Source organism: Nuphar pumila, chromosome 10 (assembly GCF_984573655.1).
Source record: "Nuphar pumila chromosome 10, dmNupPumi1.hap1.1, whole genome shotgun sequence".
NCBI classification, from domain to species: domain Eukaryota; kingdom Viridiplantae; phylum Streptophyta; class Magnoliopsida; order Nymphaeales; family Nymphaeaceae; genus Nuphar; species Nuphar pumila.
In genome coordinates, this window is record NC_143258.1 from 107,306,480 (window position 1) to 107,329,885 (window position 23,406).

Below are 23,406 nucleotides of genomic sequence, written 5' to 3' on the forward strand. Positions count from 1 at the left end.
GGCATCAGTCACGGCAGCCAGTTTGATAGGGCACAGTTGGGATCTGATCGAGGAGTTTGTCATATGGCAGCCATTTGCGAATGATTCTGGACGCATCGTTTGTACTGAGATGCAGGCGCGGCCTGAGATTATAGACCGCATTGAGGAGTTACAGTCAACCGATCTGGAGTTCGAGAGGTTGTGAGTGAGTGCCCAAAAGTCGGATGCGCAATTTCGCCGTGAAGAGGACGAGACCATCATGTTTGGAGACAAATGGTGGGTTCTGAAGGCATTGCGGGAGGAGCTGATGAGTGAGGTCCACAGGTCAAGGTATTCAGTTCACTCTGGTTCCACCAAGATATTCAAAGACCTCGAACAGATATATTGGTGGAACGGGATGAAGCGGGACGTAGCAGAGTTTGTGTCTCGGTGTCTCACCTGCCAGCAGGTGAAGATCGAGCATCAGAGACCTGACGGACTTCTTCAGCCACTAGACATTCCAGAGTGAAAGTGAGACGACATCTCGATGGACTTCATCGTGGGATTGCCGAGGACCCGTCGTCAGCACGATGTCATCTGGGTGATAGTGGACAAGTTAACGAAGAGTGCCCATTTTTTGTCGATCTGGATCAATCAGAGTTTGGAGAGTTTAGCAGACCTATACGTTGATGAGATTGTCCGACTTCACGGGGTACCACGTTCGATAGTGTCAAACTGAGACCCTTGTTTCATGTCTCGATTCTAGTGCCAGTTGCAAAAGGCTCGTAGTACCATGTTGAAGTTCAACACAGCCTTTCACCCATAGACTAATAATCAAATAGAGTGCACGATATAGACGCTTGAGGATGCTTAGAGTGTGTGTGTTGGATTGGGCAAGAGAGTGGAACGAGCATGTGAAGCTTGCAAAGTTTTCGTACAACAATAGTTACCATGCCAGCATTGGCATAGCCCCGTATGAAGCTCTGTATGGCAGACTATGCAGATTTTTGGTGTGCTGAGATGAGATTGAAATGAGAGCAGTAGAGTCTCCAGAGACCATCTGGCACTACTCAAACCAAGTGTGATTGATCGAGCAGAGGTTGGTCGCAGCACAAAGCAGGCAGAAGAGCTATGTCGATCAGCGATACAGAGAGCTCAGTTTTGACGTGAGTGATAACGTATTTGTTCGGATCTCCCCTACTAAGAGTGTGTTCCAGTTCGAGAAGAAGGAAAAGTTGAGTCATCGGTATGTTGGATCCTTTGATATCATTGAGCGTGTTGGGGAGACCACATACCGTAGCGCTTCCTCCTCAGTTTTGCCAGATTCACAATCTTCCATGTCTCGATGTTGAGGAGGTACCTGCCCCTCACATGTGATCCACTACGAGGCAGTCGAGGTACAACTTGACTTGACGACAAAAGAGAGGCCGATGAAGATTGTGGATCACCAAGAGAGGACACTACGCAGTAGGACGATCCCGTTCATGAAAGTGCGTTGGCAGCATCACGGACTGGACGAGTACACCTGAAACCTGAGGCCGATATGCGTGAACACTACCTATACCTATTAGGTCGTTCTAATTTCATGAACGAAATTATTTTAAAGGGGTAGGGATGTAATATCATATGTTTTTACACTTGATTAAATTCAGAGATTTTTGAAATTTTGGCTGTGTTGTAGAAAAATCGATAAATCCTCGATTTTAAGTGGTGTCAATTGAGTTTGGGTTTAGCCCAGGTCTCATCAACAAGACCTAAACAAGCCAATTGAAATGTGATAAAAACTTTTATTTTCGACTTTTAAAATCAAGCAAAATGCAGGTTAAATTCAGACGAAATTCGAAAGCGAAATTCAAGTTATATATCATTAGATACGCCTCGAAATTCTGAATCCAACGATATTTTATTTTCCTGAATTCGAGCTACAGTTGGCCCAAAAATCGCAATTTTTCAAAAAAGGCCCGACTCGATAAGACCGGGTCTGGATTGGATCGGATCGAATTCGATCCGTATGATCCAAGTTAATATGGATCTGGACTCAGTCCAAGACCCACATTAATTAGGATTTGGTCCAGACTGAGATCCATATAGGTATTGGATATGGATATGGATTTGGATTTTGGATCTGAATCTAGATCCAAAATCCAAGTCCAATTAAATTAAAGTTTTAAATTTAATATAAAGGTTAAATTGAATGAAATTTGAAGTTAAAAAGACTCCCAGAGGGATGAGATACCCTCTAGAACTTTCTAAAAATTTATTATTTAATAAATAATAATTCATTAATTAACTAAATATAAAAATTTATTTTATTCTGAAATTTCTTTTGGATATGGCAGCTACCTAATACGTAGGGATGACCCTAAATGAGGTTAAAGTAAAATAGTAAAACAAAATAAAATACTAAATAGATAAAAAAGTAGATAAAAAGGAAAGAGGAGGTTAGAGATAAGAGTTTTACATTAGAAGAACTCTATCTCATGGCCAAATGGGTGAGAATCTCAAGAAGGACATTACCCTCTATCTAGAAGACCAAAAATTATAAAAGGATCCAACTCACGCCTCTCTCTAGATTTCGTTTTCTAGAGAGAGAAAAGGAAGAAGGAAAAAAAAAGAGGAAAAAGAAATGAGAGAAGGAAGAAGGAGAAGATCTCCTTCCGTTCAGATCATCCGACGTATACTTCTTGTTCTTTTTTGTTTCTCAACGAAAGTATGGATCCCTCTATCGATTCGAATGGGGAGGAATAGCCTAAGTTAAATTTATGTAACGTTTTTGGCAGAAAAAGAAAGGGAGAAATCTATGTTAGCATTATATCAGAAAAGTTTTCTGAATGTTGTCATGATTGAGCTGAATATTAGTTATTCTTATTGCTGCCTTATGGTTCGTTATCATGTTGATTGATTGTGTTATGCGAATGATTTATATGGCCTGCGGTAAGACAGGGTAGCGTTGCACACTTATGTGCAACACTGTTTGCTGTCCAACACTATTGGCTGCATGTCTATGCATGAGAAACATGCTGCCAATAGCATGATAGTGTTGTCTCGTATACGGGGCCAGCATAGCTTCGGGCTCAATAGTTATGTTTTGTATCCCGAGCATGGCCGAGTTGGCAAAAATATTTGTTGATTACATATGCTCATGAAATTGAATATTATGTTGGCATAAATAAGCATTTCATGAAGACGCAAGTTTCTGAAGTCATATTTATTGTTGACTTAACATGATCATGTGCATGTTTGCATGTTATGCATAAGATGAATCATGAAAGAAAAATGCATGTTGCAAATAAGTGTTCATGTGCATATGCAATTTGTTTTATATGTACATTCTTGTTGTGTATGAATGAATGCGCATTGTGGATATGTTTGAATATACGTGCTAACATGTTGACTGAGGATTTTTGCATAAGATGCATCGGTGGTTAAATGTGAACCATTGTAGGCCATGTGGGCTAGGAGCATGTATTGCTCCAAGTTTTGTTTTATGCATTGCAAAATTCATTCTGAAATTATTGGTTTTCTAAATTAATTGCACTGTTAAATATGGTATCGGGCCAAAGTCCCGTGTTATGTTTTGCATGTTGATTTGCAAAACGATTCTTTTGTAAAGAATTTGACTTTTGATCAAAAGATAAAAGAGATAAACAGTATAATTAATGTTTTTCTTCCTAAATGTCAATTTCACAGTGTGTGATTGTGCGCTTGAACTCGATATAGTGGTTAATAAGTTACTCATGCATGTGATTGATATCATGCATCTTTACTATTCAGCATTAGTTCATGCAATTTTACTTGTTTACTTCCCTGTTAGCTATTACCAACGCGTGATATTTAATCTTGAATGCCTTAATAGCTATTGAGTTGTGAGATTTTTGTAGTTATATTCCTCTAAAAATATTGCATGAATCCGATTTATATTTTTCTTGCCTACTTAGATCTTTAGAGGAATTCGTAGGCAGGATCTTTGATTCTGACCCTGCGCCCTTTATGTTTTTCACAGAACCTGAAGCCCAGTGATGAGGGTGTTTGCTATATGGAGCTTACGAGGCTTCGTAACTACTTTCTGATATTTTCTTTGGGACAGTGTGGCTCTATTATTATTGACATTTATTCAATTATGTTCTTAAACTTTAATTATTAATGAATAAAGTTAATTAGTTGATTGTTGGGTTAACGTAAGATCCCTTGTGGTTTGAATTGTGTTATGTCTGTAAGGCCCCGGATCTCTGGATATGGTTTCCGCAATTGTTTAAAAAAAAACACTTTTCAACGGGGATGAGTTGGGGTCGTTCCACAAGCTCTCTGAATAAGTTCATGCATTGTGCCATATGTTGCATGCCAGATCCATAGAATTGTTTGAAATCGCACCGGACATGTGGATGCCATCCTCACTACTTTTGTGCTAATAAGTAGAACTTAGAACTTAGATCGTAAAAGATAGAGAAGTTGACAGAGAATCACCCAACAGTTTTTAATATGAAGGAAAAGCACAAATTTTATATTAGAAGAAGTTCCTTTATGGACTGCTGGAGGACATATGTCAGGCTTCAATGCATTTATTCAAGAAAGGCCAAGATAGTTTCTATTGTATAATTGTGTTGCTACAGCATTTAAAAAAAAACTCGCAAATGGTTATTAATAATTGTTGCTTCATAAGATCATTGGTGTTAAATGTCACTAGAACCCAAGCATCCATCGGTATGTCTCCTTGTTAAAGCAGCACAAATTTTTCAACCTTTTAAGAATGCCTAGTTGGTAAAGACATAGCATCAAATAGTCTGACACAGCAAAGCTAGATGCCAATTTATTAAAAATTAAAATTAAAAAAATAGTAATAACATCAATAAACAGCAGATTATGCAGCCAAGTTGAGGTTCTATTCATTTAAGTGACATGAGATATCACTGATTGAAGTATCAAGGCATATGTTACAATTGTCACCCAAAAGAGCAGTACCTTAGATATTAGCAGTAAATATATAAATTCATCATAATTCCAGAATCAGAAATGAGGCAAATGAATAACTGTAAGGCTACATACAAAAAAGGATTTATAAAAGAATCACATTTTCAAGTTTTAATCACAGCATAATCACAAAGAAAAGATTATTGGTATATCCACATGACTGACAAACTTAGTCTAGTTCATAATACTCATTCAAAATGGAAAAGCCTGTAGGGACATACTGTTTTATTGACAATTTCTTGCAGATCAACCCTCGGAATTAGCTTAATTGTTGCCCTTTTATGTGCATCATCTACATCAAAGACCTAAAGACCAAAGAAATAAACAATCAGAAAAACATGCCATAGACCCAGCCAGTATAAAAATATCCCCAGAAACACAGCCTACCTTTGCAAGGTCACCTTTATAAATTCCAAACTTCACACGCACCCACATATCCTTGGAAACATCAACAGATGTTCCACGAACAGAAAGCAAATGAGGAACTTCATTCTTTGAAATGCATGCAGCTGTATTTGTATATACGCCAAACAGCCCTTTGCACGCCTGAAAACCAATCACAGTTAATAAAAAAAAAAACAGTATATTCTTGAATGCAGAAAACATGAGACAAATAAAGAATACCTCTATGATATCACAATCTCTGTCAGCTTCAATGTAAATGTGACCTTTTATATGGTCAGGGGAAAAAGCAGACTTGATCTGCAGTTTATTTCCACGGGATTGCAAATCGATGAACTTTTGGATGAGACAAACCACCACCTCCCGTTCACGTCCACGCTGTTGCAGAAAATTTTTTCCAAGATGAACCATTGTCAAAAGTAAGATTGTCAAAAGAAAACAAGTCTTACATACCATGCATTTGATTTTCCAGATTATGGCTTCCCCAGGAAACTGCATTGAAGAACTTTCCTCGTCACAGCCTCTAGCTTCTTCAGCATGCACAACATACTTGGAACCCCGCTTGTATCTCTGTCTAACTAACTTTTCAATCTCTGCATCATTTATCTCTTCTTCTTTCAAAAAAAAAGGAGTTTGATGGGTTGCCTGTCGGGTTTGAGCCTTTCGTAAATCAACCCCATCATCACTCAAAAAATCTGGAAATTAGCAGTAACAGCACACATTAACATAGGGCCAAAAAGTGCATTGTTACAGAAGGCATGTGTTTAATAAGCCATGAGATAAAAGAGAATTGGACAACAATACCAAATTTTTCCAGATATATCTGATCCATAGTTACAAGTTGTAGAAAAGAAGAGGGATGAAGGAAGAGAAAATAAAGGCTAAGAGCACAGTATGACCTTACAATTCTAACTGATTAGCATAACAAATAATAGTATGGACATGACATTTTAAAACGACAACCTCATGCAACTGTAAACAATATGCAGTGTCCTACAGAATACTCAATCTTTTTGCTGGAAGTCAAAATGATTTTACCAATGTGGTTGTCGTTTTAAAATGATGCATTTAAATGACACATTTATTATCTAGACTTTGGAAATGCACAATATGTTCTAATGTGATTGCTTTATAGACTTAATAAAATGCCTATAATGGTGATAATTAATGCATTAGACCACCATTTCATTTTAGAAATTGCTAGAGGGATATTTTGTTTAGTGTCCACGTGTGTGGAAATTAATGGCTGCTATATATTATTCATAAGTATCACAAGGTACATATTGTGTCTTATATCCCCTTTTGTCAGTACTATGTTTTCACGATTCTGTTTACTTATTTTGGGTGTATTTCTATTGCCTAGGAATCAATTTAAATGAATGACACACTACAATGCAATGGCATGTCTGCGTATCTTATTTTTCATGTCAAGCCTTGTAAAGGTGGACCATACTGGTTACAATGAACTCTTGGCAGTAGAGATCACAAAAAAAAACAGTGAATGGTGGATGGCACAAAACAATGAGCAAATAATCCACAAAAAGTTCATGAAATCCTTTACTCTGTAAATTCAGGTCACGTCACCAGATCTTCACAAGAGAGAAGACAAGGGAAAAGAGAAGAAAAGAGGCTGCAAAAAAATAATGGGTCGTGAATTACTTTTATATTAAGAATAAAATACATGCCAAGAATGCTCTTGATTATAATACAAACTAAAAACACAGCAGAGGGGTAAAATAGGAACATAAAATACATAAATGAAAATTTGGATATGGATCACGTCCAAATTTAGATCTAGATCCTGATCCAGAACGTCACATCTCAATAGCCTCCCTCAAGTTGTGCATGGTGATAACTGATCATGCATATATTTTTACATTTTATTCATACTATTTTATGCATGATCCATAGAAAAATCGCATTAAAAACTCATTTTTATCGTTAGTTTCGATAAATCACTTTAAAATGAAAATTATCGAAAAATCGCCAATTCAAAACTTGCCCTGCGTTTTTCAGTGTTTTATTTAATTTAGGAGTTTTTAATTTGTAGTCTAATTAAATTAGGAGAGTAGTTACTAATTTTAATTAGTTTAGGAAAAAGCTCTTTTGAAATCACTTTAAAATGGAAATTATTGAAAAATCGCCAATTTCAAAACTTGCCCTGTGTTTTTCAGTGTTTTATTTAATTTATGAGTTTTTAATTGGTAGTCTAATTAGATTAGGAAAGTAGTTACTAATTTTAATTAGTTTAGGAAAAAGCTCTTTTGAAAACACGCTTTTGAGGAAGACTTGTTTTGGAATTTCTAAAAAAAAATGCTTCCATAGAAAATCATGTTTTGACCTAATTTTTATTATAAATAGAATTTTTCCAACAGCAGCCCACATTTTGCCTTTTGAGATCTGCACCCCCCCCCCTTCTCTCTCCTCTCTACCTCTTCTTCTTCTTTCTCCCCTTTCTCTTCTCAAACCGGTTTTCTTATTATTATTATTATTATTGCTTCTAAACCTCGTCGTCGTTGGTGTTTTCTTGCCCTCATCGTCGGGAAGAGATTGGAACTGCGTATGATTGCAACAGAAAAACTGTTTCTTCTTCTCAACCCATCCGTCGGAGGTAAATCGTATGGTTTGCTTCATCTTCCCCATTTTACCATAGTTTTAGTTTTTGCATATCATAAATCATATCATTCATATTCTGCATATTTAGTTTAGATTAGTTTAGATTCAACATCTGAAAAAGAAAAAGAAAAAAACAATATATTTCGCTTAATCTAGATTAGCCATTTTTCTTGATTGCGCATAGAATAACTATAGTCTAGTCAAATCGATAGTTTGCACTTAGTGTTTTCTTGATTTTCAATTAGTTTTAGGTTAGATCCAGGTTAGAGTTAGTCTGCATCATATCTTTAATATTCGGTGTTGCATAGATTACTTAAATAAAAAAAAATCTTTTCTAGCCGATTTAGCGTCTTATATAGTTTTCTGAAATTTTTTATGGCATCAAATAGATCGTTGTTCTTTGTGTTGTTTACTGTTCAATACCTGCCATTAAGCTTTTATTAAAGATTAGATTGGTTTTTCTTTAGTTAGTTAAATTACTTACTAGATTAGAAAAAATCGGTAACATAGAGTAGCGTTTTTTTATTATTTTAGTTATTGTAATTAGCCACATAACTTAGCGTTAATTTATGTCATCCTTTCTTAGTTAGACAGTATTTTATTTTATTCAAACAACCTTTAATTTATTGCTTAGATTAGAATTAAAACAATTTTGGTAGGGATTTCATCAACAAGAGGGTATTGATTACTTTGAGACTTTCAATCATGTCGTCAAACCCACTACAATTCGGTTGGTCCTTTCTATAGCTGGCAACTTTGGGTAGAAAGTTCGTCAACTTGATGTACATAATCCCTTCTTAAATGGACCTCTTGAAGAAAAAGTTTATAACTCTATATGATTCAGCCTCCCAGATTTCAGGATCCTCAACGACCACATTACGTTTGTCGTCTACACAAGACTTTGCATGGCCTTAAAAAAGCTCCGCGTGTGTGGTTCCAAAAGCTTAGCTCTTTCCTTGTCATTATGGGCTTTCAAGGGTCTAAACTCTAAAGCGAACTCATCTCTCTTCATATTCAATAATGGCTCTCTCATACTCTTTGTTCTTATTTATGTTAATGATATCCTTATTAACGGGAATTCCTCTCAACGGATTCACTCTTTGTTTGACTGCTTAAATAAAAGTTTTTTCTCTAAAAGATTTAGGTATCTTGCATTTTTTCTTAGACGTTGAAGTGTCCACTCCCAGTGGTTTAATGCTTACTCAAAAGAAATACTTTGAACATTCTCGCTCGCACAAATATGGTGGGTGACAAACCGGTGTCTACACACTTAGCGGTCAAGTCACACCTCTCTGCACTAACGGGTGACGCCTTCAAAGATCCTACCTTGTATCACAGTGTAGTTGATGCTTCTAATATTTGACTTTAACCCATCCTGATTTGGCTTTCAATGTGAATAAAGTCTGTCAATATATGCATCGCCCTACTCAGGATCACTGGATTGTTGTCAAGAGGATTCTACGGCATTTAAAGTGTACCATTCATTATGGCCTCCTACTGGCTCCTACTTCCCTTGCTCCTATGGTTTATACGGATGCTGATTGGGCTGGGTGCCCTAATGATCGAAAGTCTACTAGTGCCTATACAGTTTTTATTGGATAATTTAGTTTCATGGAACTCTCGCAAGCAATCAGTTGTTGCTTACTCCAGCACGGAAGCTGAATACCGTGCTCTTGCCAATGCCGCTGCTCAAGTTACATGGATTGGCTATCTCATGCCGGAGCTGGGCTATCCGTCACCCATGCCTCCAACCATATGGTGTGACAACATTAGTGCCACATACCTTTCTGTCAACCCTATCTTGAACTCTCAAAGCAAACACATCGAAGTAGATGGTGATTTTGTGGGTGATAAAGTTGCTAAAGGTGAGCTTCGTGTTCGTTATCAAGTTATCTTCCTACCAAGGAGCAGATTGCTTATCTCCTCACAAAACTACTCACTTCCACTCGGTTTGCTCACCTCAGGTCTAAGCTCACCGTGCAGCAGAGCCCGTTGAGCTTGCAGGGAGATGTTAGAGGATCAGATTTGGATCCACCGAATCTGGACCTATCCTGGTCAGATGAGACGTTAGATGGAAAGGAGATCAAGAATGAGTGCAAGATTGATGAGGCATCAAATGGAAAAGAAATCAAGGAAGCTCACATGTTGGAGATGTCCAATAAAACTATGGATGTTGAAAGAAAGTTTCCTTGTTGTAACAAGAAACTAAAGAATCTTACTTGTAACAGATTATCAAGGGTAACATGAGTTCTATTGGGAAATATCATCTCCCATGTACTCTATAAATAAACATCAAGGGAAACACCCCAACACACGATTTTCAGTGTGGAGTGACCAACATAGTGGACATAGGTCTATCGACCGAACCACGTTAAATTGAGCGTTGTGTTCTCTGTTAAGTATCTTACAAAGAAAGCGAAAACAAATCAGTACTCAGAAAAAAGGAGAAATGCGGCATTTCATTCGTCAAAACTAGAACGAGAAAGTGACTGAGGTTTCACACATTGCATGCAGAGATCCGAAGAGACGTGCTAGGGTTCAGACGGAGCGAAGAGATTACCGGAATCACGATCGCCTTCCTCGTCTTCTTCGTCATCGTCATGGGAGACATCGGCAATGTCATCGAAGAATTGGAGGACGTCGGTGCGCCTGTGCTTCCGAGAGCCGGATTTCTCACCGACAGGAGGAAAGGGGGGCTTCCTCTTGCCGGAGGAAGATTTTCCGGCGACCTCCTTCCCCTTCCCCTTCCCCTTGCCCTTCCAATTCTCTTCCCCCATCTCTTTTTCTTCTTCTGAGAGGGAGAGAATAAAAACGAAAGAGGAGCTCGGCGATACTTATAGGGCGTGCCGCTTGCAGCACGCATATCGGTAATGGTGTACGGGAAGTTCTATTTTTACTAAGATACCCTTACTTTAAATTGAGATGGCAGAGGCTCAATTTTGGTAATGGATGGAATAAGAGGTAAAAGTGTGGGTGGGTACCTGTCAAATTAGTATCCACCGTCGATCTTGATGACGTTGATGGTCCTAATTTTTTGTCCTTTTCAGGTTGCTGATCGCGTCCCTCTGATTATTTTTTGAAGAAACGTCGAGGCTGCACTCTGCATCGCTCTAGACCAGGCTTGCGTGCAAACGAGTCGGGTCCACAACCTAAGTTCGAACCGGATCCGATACAGACTGTTGGATTCGAACCAATGTTGTCAAAATCTTATCGGCTTTGGCCAACGATTCAGGTGAATCGGCCGATACGGATTCTCAAGTGTATGGGCTAAAAAATAACTAAAAAATATTGTGTCAATTAGAAAGTGACACATGTTAAAAACATTAAATAATATTAAAAAATTAATTTTAAGCATTTTTATGTTTATTAAAAAATAGCTCATTCAAGTTAGTATCGTATCGATTTTATGCCGATATAATATGAATCGACCGATTTGCATTGACTCTGGACATATATATATAAGAAAACTAGAATATGTTAAACAACCAAATATGTTTGCTATTATGAATCAAGATTTTCATTGACTTTTTTGCACATATAACCCTGCAGCTACAATCGACGTGGTCCATTTGCTAAGAATTGACTCTTGGATCATCGTAATCAGATCAAAAAATATAATTTTTTATGCTTAAATATTTATAAATATTTATAAATATTTAAGCCGTTAATTTTCAACCCTTAAAAGATTCTTCTTATACATTTAATTGGATGATCCAAGAGTATACTTCTTTAAAACCTTTAGATCACATTCATACGGTAGAATTAAAAAAAAAACAAAAACCTATAAAAATCTTGGGTCATACCAATAAAAATATTTGGTTGGTAAACATATTTTAGTTACCATATATGGAAAAAGTGGTAGGTGCACAGCTACCTAGGATCACGTTGGTCGTCCATTGCAAGGCATGATGGACAGCTAGTGCAAAAAACCCCAAAAAATGTTAAAAAGTGAGTTTTATGCACTTTTTGGAATTAGCAACGCTTGAAACCACCACTTAAGCCTATAAAGGATGCACTCATCCTTTTTTACAAAGAATTTTAACGACGACTTTGAGTGCCGCTAAAGGTCCCAACGAAACTGGGACATTTGGCAGTGCTTGAAAAGCATCGCTAAAGCCAATTTTTGCCATTTTTTATGTTGTTTCATCTTTTTTTTGCAAAAAAAAATGTTGAGCGCCCATGATGGATGCTCAACAGCATCTCATAGGTAACTGCGCAATTAAGGGTTGTGTAGCTACCACTTATATATATTTGTCACTATAATATTAAAACTAATGTGTGAACTACTATTTTCATGAATTTTATATTATTTTCTCTAGAATCTAATTGTACATATGTCATATGCATGCTTAGTTTTATAAGAACCCTGCTCTTCAATCATTCGATTTTGATGCATAAACTAGATTTTTGTAATGCTTTAAGGCCAATGGCTCATAATCTTTATAAATATTCAAGCATTCGAAATAACATTTTTTTATCAAAAGTACATGATCAAATGGTTGATTCTTAGCAAATTTACCATGCCAAGCACATCCACATGAATGGATTTGCAAAAAAAAATGTTGAAAATGTCGATATTTCTAGCTCTCATATTCTAGTTCTCATATTCTAGTGACTTTATATATATGTATATATATATAGGTAATACAAGTGTGCCAAATGAAACATGTATTAGATTTTCGGTATTTTATTGCAACTCGTACTTTTAGGACCTTCATAAATAAGCTACTTGTAGGTTCACCAAAAATACACCTAGGCTAAACTTTGCTTTTCTTCTTTAGAATCTCCAGAAATAGACCTAGGCAAGAAAATGTTTTTCAAAAATAACCTAGGACAAAAATAGGGTTCTCCAAATTTAGCCAAGACCAGAAATAGGGCAGAACATACGTTAAGTAGGTCCCATCAATTCTCCTTTCCTATTCTTAGCACCCTTACTTCTACTTTTTGGTTCACCAGAAATAGACTTAGGCTAAACTTAGTTTCTCTTCTTTTAGAATCTTCAGAAATAAACCTAGGCCAATAATAGGTTCTCCAAAAAAACCTAGGCCAAAAATATAGTTCTCTAAATTTAGCTAAGGCCGAAAATAGGGGAGGACGCCCTAGGGTGAGTCCCACAAGTCAACTGCTCTGGATAGAATGGGTTTTGGATCCAAGTCATAAATTTGTACCATCCTTTTCCCCTTGAGATTTGCCTATCCCACTAGGCATGAATCTAACACGATGTCTTTGAATGTCCAAGGTTGGTGCACCCTTTTTATTGTTTTGCAGACTCTCTTCTAGCATAATGCACCATGTGAAACCATTGTGCCCTTCCAACTCACGAGCCATCTGCTCGGGTGAGCTTTATGCTCATCAAGTAAAACCACATGATATTTAACATGAAATTTTCACTATTTTTTTCTGATTTTTTCTTTTTCAAAAACACAGTAGAAGACTATTGTTATTTTAAAACTACTTATTTTTTTATGCAGTTTTTTAAACTATGATCAAAATTTACAAAACAATTTATACATACATGCAAAACATGATGGTCATTCATTTCACAAAATGTATCTCATACAAAATGTGTATCATTATGTATGTCTATGTACAAGGTTCCCAAAAGCTATAGAAGCACTTGCAAGTCCACAACCATGAATGTCCACGAGCTATCCACATGTCTGCCACTACCACATCTGCCTACCGCTGGGCGCCTGAAAAAAAAAATAGTAATAATTGAAATGGAAAGACAACACGTCTCAGTGTTATCCAACCACTCAACACCAACTTCAAGTGGTAGTAGCAAGAGAATAAGTCATTTGGCCAAAACATCATTTTTCCCAAATAAGAGGAGTTGACCCTTAAATCATATGGTGTCAACCCTTTAGAGCACTCATATTGTGAAAGAGACTCATGAGAAGTCAACCTTGTTGAACCAAGGGTCGACCCTCAACTAGGGGTTAAGTCTCTCTAAAAAGAACGAGGAGGAGTCGACTCTTCCAACCTAGGAGTCAACTCTCAACATAGACAAAAACCCAAATTTTAGAGTAGGAGTCGACTCCCAATCTAAGAGTCAACCCTCAACTAAACAAAACCATCACTAGCCACAAAGGAGTCGACCCACCAACCCATAGATGACCCTTATTACATAACATAATATCAATGTAAACACGGAGGGGTCGACCCACCCGACTCATGGTTGACTATCAGAGCAAAAACATAATACTATAACTGATAAAGAGTCGACTTTCCCAACTCAGGAGCCGACGCTCGGGTGCACCATGCACCAAGCACACAACCCATGCATGATTATTTTGTTCATCTTTTGTTTAGTTACTTTTGTATTACATGTCACACACATACACAACTTTAGTTATGATCTTGTTTACACCAAAAGGGCATCATTCACCTAAAATTTGTGGGCATCTCTGACCCATCCAAGAGTGTTCATTCATATATTTACTTATGTCATTTAACCCTTAAAGGACACCGAGACACTAGCACTGGAGTCTGACACCCTTCTTCAAGGCATCCCTTTTCCTAAAGTGGACATAGTGCACTATGAGGCATACTGCAACAACTCCACCTCGAGTACCGGAGTTCAGTATCCTTTATGCCCCATAGTGGGGGACAGATCTCTTAGATCCATATGACAGGAGCTCGCTCAACTATCCCAAAAACTTTTCACAAGGTAGGTGTGGGCTTGTTCACATCTGACAAGCTAGCTTAAGCCATACTGGCAAGCATATGTCACCCTTCGTGACAACATACCATGTATCTTGTTTAAATTTATAGTTCTCTTATACATCACATAAGTTCTCAATATACTACTCTTGGTACCTTGGGTAAACACGCATACGTTCTTGCAACAAGATACCTTTAGGGTTATCACCCTAGAATACAAACATCATATATACACATCTCTTTTTGTTTCTTTGATATTACCAGTCTGAAAATGCCGATAACTGAAAATCTACAAGATTCTACATCCCAATGTATCATACAACATGCAATATGCATAAATGCACAAAATGGGTTCCTCTTGGACCACCCAAACTCATAGCAGTGCCTCACTATACAAAGGATTTTGAAAAATAATAAATATTGGTACTGCAGTCCATACACAACTATTTTCCAACTCATACATCGAACCCCAAGCTTAACATCCCATACCTAAAATCAAAATGCCAAGAAAACCATATTCAGTTGTCTGCGAAGTTGACTCTCACGAGACCAAGGGTCGACTCATCTATTCAGGAGTTGACTCTTCAACACTCATGAGTTGACTCATTTCCTAAAGGGGGTTGACTCTTATGTTAATGAGTCGACTCCTCACATTCAAGGAGTTAACTCACTGTTACAAGGGTCAACACTTATGTTTTCATGAGTCCACCTTCTATAATGCATGGGTCAACCTAGGCACTGGAGGTGTTGACTCCCTGAATGCAAAGGGTCGACTCGTTGTCCCCAAAACCCAACACAGAGTTCTAAAACTGAGGTGGATTGACCTTAATCAACAGAGGTCAACTGTCGGGAATAGAACAGAGGTGTAACCATGAAAGAGTCGACTCCTGGATAACAGGAGTCGACCTTAAATAGGTCCAAACCATAAATCTCAATTCTAAAATAGAAATCTTCAACAAAACTTCATGGATTTTCATTATAAAATACAAAATAAACATTCTAACATGCATTTCTACATGAAAAACAGGATCAAGAATACATTCATCCCCATATCCACTAAAACACACACATGCCTACTTTTGAAAACACCATTTCCTAAACATGCCACTGTCATGGGTATGTGAAATTCCAAAAAACTCAAAGTAAATATATAGTTGAACAACTTCATAACATGCAACAAGTTTCTCAACATAAAACACATATGGATTGTCAACACTCTAATTCGCCAAGACTTTTGATGCATTGGTGAATCTCCCCAAATCTTGCCATCTAGGACCATCATGCGAAAACTATGAACAACACAACCCTTCCTCCTCTACTAAGATGTGATGATGTGAGGGAAAAGTGGTAGAATCAAAGAGAGGGGGTGTGTGGGTTGGTGAGAGAGACGAGAGAAAGAGTGAAGAGAGGAGAGAGTGAGGAGAGAGGAAAAAATGGGAGTGAATGCATAATCAATGGGAAGCGAGAGATTAAGCTAAGTAAAAATGCATTTAGCCTTAATTATATTTCTCTCAACACTTGTTAATACAAGTCATATCGATGGGGCTGAGTTGTCCCCTTTCATGACAACTGATCCTACTGTAATTACCAAATCACCCTCATAGCCTTTTTAATTTCTCATTTCATCCTTCCTATACCCATTTTAGCCCTTTTTATTAACCTATTTACCATACTAACATCTTCCATTAAAGCTGACATCTTTTTAACAAATCTTTAACCTATTCCCTTACCAAAACAATCTTTTACCTTTTAAAAAAAAATGGGTATGTCCCTAGCCCAAAAATTATGTTTTTGCCCTTGGATCAAATCAGATCCAAATCCGTTTTCGATGATGGGTCTAACTCTTCCAAAATCAAATATATGATAATATAAATTATGAATTACACATAAAATTCACTTTAATGTATTAAAATGTAGAGAAATTTAAGTTACAAAAATCATGATGTAACTCCTCCCACCTGAGGCAGTTACAGGAGATAATAGATATTTGAGGCTCTTATGATCTGAAAAGACTTCAAACTTGTGTGCATACAAGTAGTGTTATCAAAGCTTTAGTGTAAACACCACTGTTGCTAGCTTCAAATCATGGATTGGATAGTTTTGTTCCTGAATATTTAATTGACGAGATGTATATCATATAACCTTATCATTCTGCATCAGCACATAACCCAAACTTATTCCAGAGGCATCTGTGCACACCACAAAACTACCTCGACAGAAAGGCAAAGTCAAGACAGAAGTTGTCGTGAGCTTTGCCTTCAAAATCTAAAAACTCTCTTCATATTTGTCTATCCATTCTAACTCGATTCCTTTACGCAAGAGCTTTGTCATAGGTAAAGCAATTCTAAAAAAGTTATGAATAAATCGTTGCTAATATCATGGTAGACCAAGAAAACTCTTGATGTTGCTGATATTCTTAAGTTGCTTTCAATCTAGTACAACTTCCACTCTGGACGAGTACATAGATACTTGTAAACACCTCACATTTTCCACCTTCATTCACAAACCCATTCCTCTTGCTATTGGGGCCTGCCCTCTGAAGCCTTCAGAGAACCAGATGGTCGACACTCGAGCCCGAGTTATTCAAAGCCCAAGTTTTACATTAAAATCCAAACATTTCATCTTGCAATCAAGATTTAATCTCTATTTTAGCTCAATTTTAATCATCAATTCTTACTTTCGAACAGAAATGTTCAATTCTTTATCTCCGCCAGGGGTCTGGGACTTCAAATCCCTCATCCAGGGTTTAACTTTTTGCATCTTATTTTATATCATTCTGCATTATTGCATGTCATTTAATGTCATTTCATTGCATCGCATGGCATTACATGTTATTATATCTCATTTTCGAGATCCAGCACTCCTATTTTTCAAAATCTTTCAATCCAGATCCGAGTTTTAAAACTTTTCTTTCGAAATCAATTCCAAAAATCTGGGTTTTAGATCGATATTTGCCATTTGTCAACCCCCAGGATCTTATATTTCAAAATATTTTCCTTAGAAAGTGATCTGGATTCATTTTAAACACAATTTTAACTTATCTCAATTTTGAGATGAGACCCATCTAGGTGGTTTCTCTTTCAGATCAATTCTTTCATCTGGATTTCTCAAAATTTCAGAGTCCTAGTCGGATTAGGACTCTGTCTTTTTATCTTTTTGAACCTTTTTAAAATGTCATTTTGGTTTTAAATCAGAGGTAGTCTTATCCTCAGTAAAAAATCTTTTATTTTGACCAAAATTGTAGAGTTTCAGTTAGACTAGGTCTCTGTCTCAGAGTTTCAGTCAGATCAGGACTCTATCTTTTACCTCTATTTTTACCTATTTTTGTGAAAATCTTATAAAAAAATAAAAATCTTAGAATTTTAGTCAGATCGGGACTCCGTTCCAAAGTCCCAGTTGGATCAGGATTCTGACCCTGACTTTAATTTTGAGAGAATCTTTTAAAAATATCTTCATTTATCCTTCAAACAATCAAATTTCAAAATTTCAGGACTTCGTTGTAGAGTTTCAAAATTTTAGGACTCTGCCCCAGAGTTTCGGTCGATTTAAAACTCTACTCTGATTTCCTCTTTTTACTTTCATTTTACTTATTTTTCGAAAACAGATTCAGTTTTGAGAGTTTCAAAATTCCGAAACTCTATAAGAAAATCCTTCAAAAACTTCTTTGTTTGGCTTTCAAAAACCTAAATGTTAGAGTTTTAGTTGGTTTAGGACTCTAGTCCAAAGTTTCAGTCAGTCTAGGACTCTGTTTTTGAAACTTCTGATTCTCGTTCGGGGATTTCAACCCTGTTTCAAAACCCTTTTCAGTCTTTATTTCAACTTTTTCAAAACCTTGATGTGGGGCCCACATAGTTGACACCAAATCTGGAAGAGTTTCAATCCATTTGGGACTTTGATTAATTTAGAATCTCAGTTTGATTTTCAAACTTTCTTTCAAAAACTTTTCTTTTTAAAACCCTTTATTTCAAAAACTTGATTTTCAAATCAGTTTTCAACTTTTTCTTAAGCGGGGCCCACCCTGCAGGGGTGCAAAACCCTAATCTTCAATTTTATTTCATTTTATATCTTCCATATTTCAAAAATACAAAAATATATTAGTTAGTTAGGTGTCCTTTTAAAGTTTTTGAGAAAAATCATTTTAACCACATTGTTTTTAAAGTTTTAAAATCGTTTTCTGAAAAAACTGAGTGGGGCCCACTTAAGTGGTGCCACATTTGAAGATATTTTGGTTAGCATAGGGTTAGTCAGTGTCCTAATTAGGTTAGAAGTTTGAAAGTCTAATTGATTTTAAAATTCTATTTGATTTTAAAACTTTAAATTTGTTTTACCTCTTTTTTAGGGTTTTAAAAAAACCAAATGTGGGCCCACAGGGGGTGGCGCCACATTTGAGATTTATTTTAAACAATTAGGACTTAATTAAAATAGTAATTAAGGCTTTAATTAAGTTACAAGACTTTAGAAAAAATCATCCCCCCATGTGGCTTATCCAAAACAATTAAAAAGAGCCCTAAAAATCAAAACTCTTCCTAAACAAATCCAAAAAAAAATCTATTTAAAGGCACCTAAAGGGGGTCCAGCCCATGCTTTCTCACCCTCTCTCCCTCTCAAAAATCCATGATCCCTTCCTCCAGCAGTCTTCCTCCATTGTTGCAGCCCCCAAGGTAAGGTTTTATTTAATTTATTTTGTTATTTTAATCATTTTTATTGCTTTATTTCATTGATTTCACCATTATCGCCCATTTATTTGTTGGATTCAAGCATGCTTTTAGTTCAAGAACCATGAAAAAAAGTCAATAACATGATATAATGCTGTACCATGATGTATTTTATGTTAATGATCCATTAAAATAGCTTAAATCCATATTTTTTATATTTATGCCGAATAAAAGAAGAGATTCGCCTGTTTAATGAGTCGAATCCCTTTTTCGAAGGCTAAATCAAATTTCAACCATGCTTTCCTTGATTTTTTTATTTTTTTATCATATTAATCTTTATTTTACTCATTCAAGCATCAAATCCAAATTTGTGATATTATTTGCATATTTTTCTTATTATTTTTCATGTTTAGATTAAGGATTTTCAAGTTTTATCGATAATATGCAATCCTCGATCCTTGGCACGCGAGAATAGTGTTATTTCATGTATGTTTTTTTGTCAAAAAATCTGATTTTTTAAGGGTTAAACCGTGAATATATCAGTGATTTTTTGTAAAAAAATCAGAGTATTTTGAGTTTTGTTAGAAAACCAAACCTTACTTTTTAAATCATGAAATCACTATATGGATTCGGGAATGACTTGCTTAGGTGATAACTCTCTCATCGAAGATCCGATTGACAATCCGTAAGTTGCAGTGTTTTTGTTATCATGTTTAGTACTTTATGTAAATTTTTTTAGATTTGTATATATCTGTTTGTTATTTTTTCTAAATCAAAAACTAGAACCGGTTTTACAACGCTCATCATGCATTGTCTAAGCCCTACATCAACTTGTGTCAATCGTATCGCCCTCACCGAATATTCGATCGATGATCTGTAAAAAAGAAAACCTTTCTATATGTGTCTACTCTCATCTGCTAAAATTTTATAATTTTTGAACATAATTTGCTATATTTCTTTATACCCGAAACCAAATGTATTTATTTCAATGTGCCAGAATCAAACGTATATTGCCAAAGCGATATCTCCCTAACCGAAGATGATTTTTCTGATCTGTAAAAAACAAAATCTCTATTTTTTTGTCTAGTATCTCTTTGTAATTTTTTATGAATTTTTATTATGATTTGATACCTAATTTAGGTTTAACACTTTAACAGGCATGTGCCCACAGGCAAAATCACATATTTTAGGGTTTTATTCAATTTTTGTATGAAAATAATGTCAAAAATATATTTTTTTGAATTTAATTTAATTTTAGAGTTATAAAAACTATCTATGTTTATTTTTACAAAATTTTGAATTCATTTGATATATTATTTGATTAAATCATGAAAACAGGATGCCCACAGAGTCCTGGTTCGAGTAAAACACAGATGAAAATCACTATTTTTGTGATATTTTGATTTTTTTTATAAACATTTTCATGTTTTTAGTGTTTGATAATGTTTATAATCATGCTGAGGTGCTTCACACCTGATTTGGTATTTATTTGATTCTATTTGAGCCCTAAATTGAAAGTTTTACAAAAATCTTTTCTGAAAACCCTGATTTCAAGGACATAATCTTGTTTTCAGGGGCATTTTTGTCATTTTTACGAAATTCCAAATTTTGAAGTTGTTTATTTTTATTATTTCTTTAATTTTATATCATTTTTTATTATGTTTATCTCAGGAAAATATGGAAAAAAACTTATATCCAGATAAATCCAATAATTTCTAAATATTATTAGATAAATCCAGAAAAGCTGACATATCTTCTCTAACAAGTTTTCTACTTTTGCAGAGATATTCAAGATTGTATTTCCTTTTATTTTCCTTTATTTTAATTCAATTAGTGATGTAAATTATAAATTTGGAATAAGAAATTAAAATTCGCCTTAGCTTAGGCTGCATTGCATATAGTTTATTATTTCTTTAATCATGTTAATGTGTGATGGATGATGATTCATGCATATTTAAACTCACAATGGTCTACACGAATGGCACACGCACTAGCTTCTAAGAAGTTGATAAACTAGGTGGGTTTCATATTTATCATCTTTTTTTAAGCCACAAATAGTCTACACTCTTAGGCATTTTTAGAAATCATAGCATGTTTTCCAAACTTTCTAAGTATTTTCTCCTTTTAGAACCAAATGAGATATATTTAATACGTATTTGTGTCCATAGTTAGGGATATGTAAATAATCTATTTCATCTAAGTTCTATAAGGCGAGAAAATCTTTTTCTTAAAGATTTTCCTCAAATTCTTTAGAAAATATTTTTGCAAATTGCATTCATTCATTCATCTAGATTTAGATTGCATCATGAAAGGATTTCACAGGGCCACACACCCATCATGACGTATTTCTTAAATTCAATCCAGAAAAAATGATTTTCTCAAAGTCATTCTAGTTTTTCCCTCAAAATCGATTTTCTCAAAATTTACTTAGGATTTATTCACAAAACAATTTTCCTTTTTTTCAGAAATGTTTTTCAAATGCATTTCACGATTTTTAAAGTGTCTTCTTTTCCAAGTATTTTTCAAATATTCAAAGCATATATCATATTTTTAACCTATATTTTTCTGAAATTCATAGCATATGCTTGATTTTTTGTGCATTTAGGAATAGAACATCGATTTAGACAAGTTGAGCAAAGCAAAGCACATGATTGATTCTTGGTTCGATTACCTCTGGTTATGACACCAAGAACAGTTGAACCTCATACCGACAGACGAGTCCTATTCTTTAGAATTATCCTGCATTTTAAAATGGAGGTAAGTTATTTTCAAAATCTTTTTCAAAGGCTAGTTTGACTTTCAAAAGTAAAATGTTGCAATGATAATAGGTTTGGCGACCAAGATGGGACCTGTCTTCGCCTGATCAATCTTGTGCTTTGCTCTATTCAACTTGTCAAAATCATGTTCTACAATGTCAACTTTATTTTATGTTAATCTAGGAGCCTGGACTCAAACCCAACTGACATGGATGCATGTAGACTTAGGCATGGTTTGGTAAGATCGATTGAGGAGGCATTATTCATGCTCACTTAGACTTAGGTCAAATACAATTGTCCTTAATCTAGGATCTGATTGAAAACATTGTTTGCTTCTTATAATTTTTTCAAAATTCTACTTCTTTAGGTTATTAGAGCCTTCTATTTTCTTGCATGTTGATCATATTTCAAAAACAATCCCACCTACTTTTACCTGACTACCATGTTGCTGGGCTTTTTTGCAAAACCATTGTTTGGTACAAAGCCTCACAACTGGGTCACCTATTTGGGTTGACCCCCCCTGCTACGTATCAAGGGCCATAGTCCAAACTATATCGGCAGACACTTAAGGATGTTGGAAAGCATGAGCCTAGAACTAAAGGAATTCTTTTTATGCCACGTACATTGAGCCTCGACTCGAGTATATTGGCATAGCATGATTGGACACAGATGATCTGAGCTTTAGAGTCAGGGTTAGGGTCCTATAGCTATTTCAAAATTTATGCATTTAGAGTCAGCCTTTAAAGGATGTTGTATATGCATACTTGTTTGTACAGGATGTGATTGAATGTACTTTGGTTATTTCCCTTTATTCTCTTTATTTTCTCATATTTTCCATAATTTAAAAAAAAAATACTAGATGATTTTCAAAATACCCTATTTTTCATTTATTTTCATACAAGCCTTTTTATTTTCTCAAACCCTCAATGATTTTTCCAAATTCTCTGCATTTTCTCTAAAACTCCAGGTGATTTTTCTATCCTTCTGTTCCTTTGGATCTCGAATTTCCAGCTTTGTTTTTATCATGTCTGCAATTTTTCCAAAAATCATGCATACGTTTTAAGTCTTGCTCTTACTTCTTTATTTTCCAGCCTATTTTGATGGCATCCAGTCAACTTGATTCAATCTTTTCTGAGGGTCATATCTCTTACGAGGTACGACAAGGTCTCTTTGATCATCAGATTCTGAAACACTGGATCTTTCATTCTCCGATGGTACTATTCTTGGCTCAAAAACTTCTCCCGTATATTCTCGGACCATCTGAGTGACTGCGGATTGAAACTGACATCAACAATGGGAGAACAAATCATCAATGGCAATTCGATTCAAGCCTTAGCAGAGTGGTGGAATCCACGCACCTGCACCTTCTGGTTCTCGTAGGGAGAGAT

The 23,406-nt window shown here is 35.7% G+C and overlaps 1 protein-coding gene across 2 annotated transcripts in view; it reads right to left on the reverse strand.

Annotated features, from left to right (window-relative positions):
• Positions 1 to 10,724, reverse strand: part of KTF1 (kow domain-containing transcription factor 1) — a 35,420-nt gene extending 24,696 nt beyond the window's left edge. For both annotated transcript variants that reach the window (XM_090019657.1, XM_090019656.1), the window contains exons 1-5: positions 10,505 to 10,724; positions 5,782 to 6,023; positions 5,551 to 5,706; positions 5,314 to 5,472; positions 5,148 to 5,231 (exon numbers count right to left, since the gene is read on the reverse strand). In XM_090019657.1, coding sequence (XP_089875783.1) covers positions 5,148 to 5,231; positions 5,314 to 5,472; positions 5,551 to 5,706; positions 5,782 to 6,023; positions 10,505 to 10,721 — 858 coding nt within the window. In that variant the 5' untranslated portion in view covers positions 10,722 to 10,724. The remainder of the gene's footprint in view (positions 1 to 5,147; positions 5,232 to 5,313; positions 5,473 to 5,550; positions 5,707 to 5,781; positions 6,024 to 10,504) is intronic.
• Between the last annotated feature and the right edge of the window lie 12,682 nt (positions 10,725 to 23,406).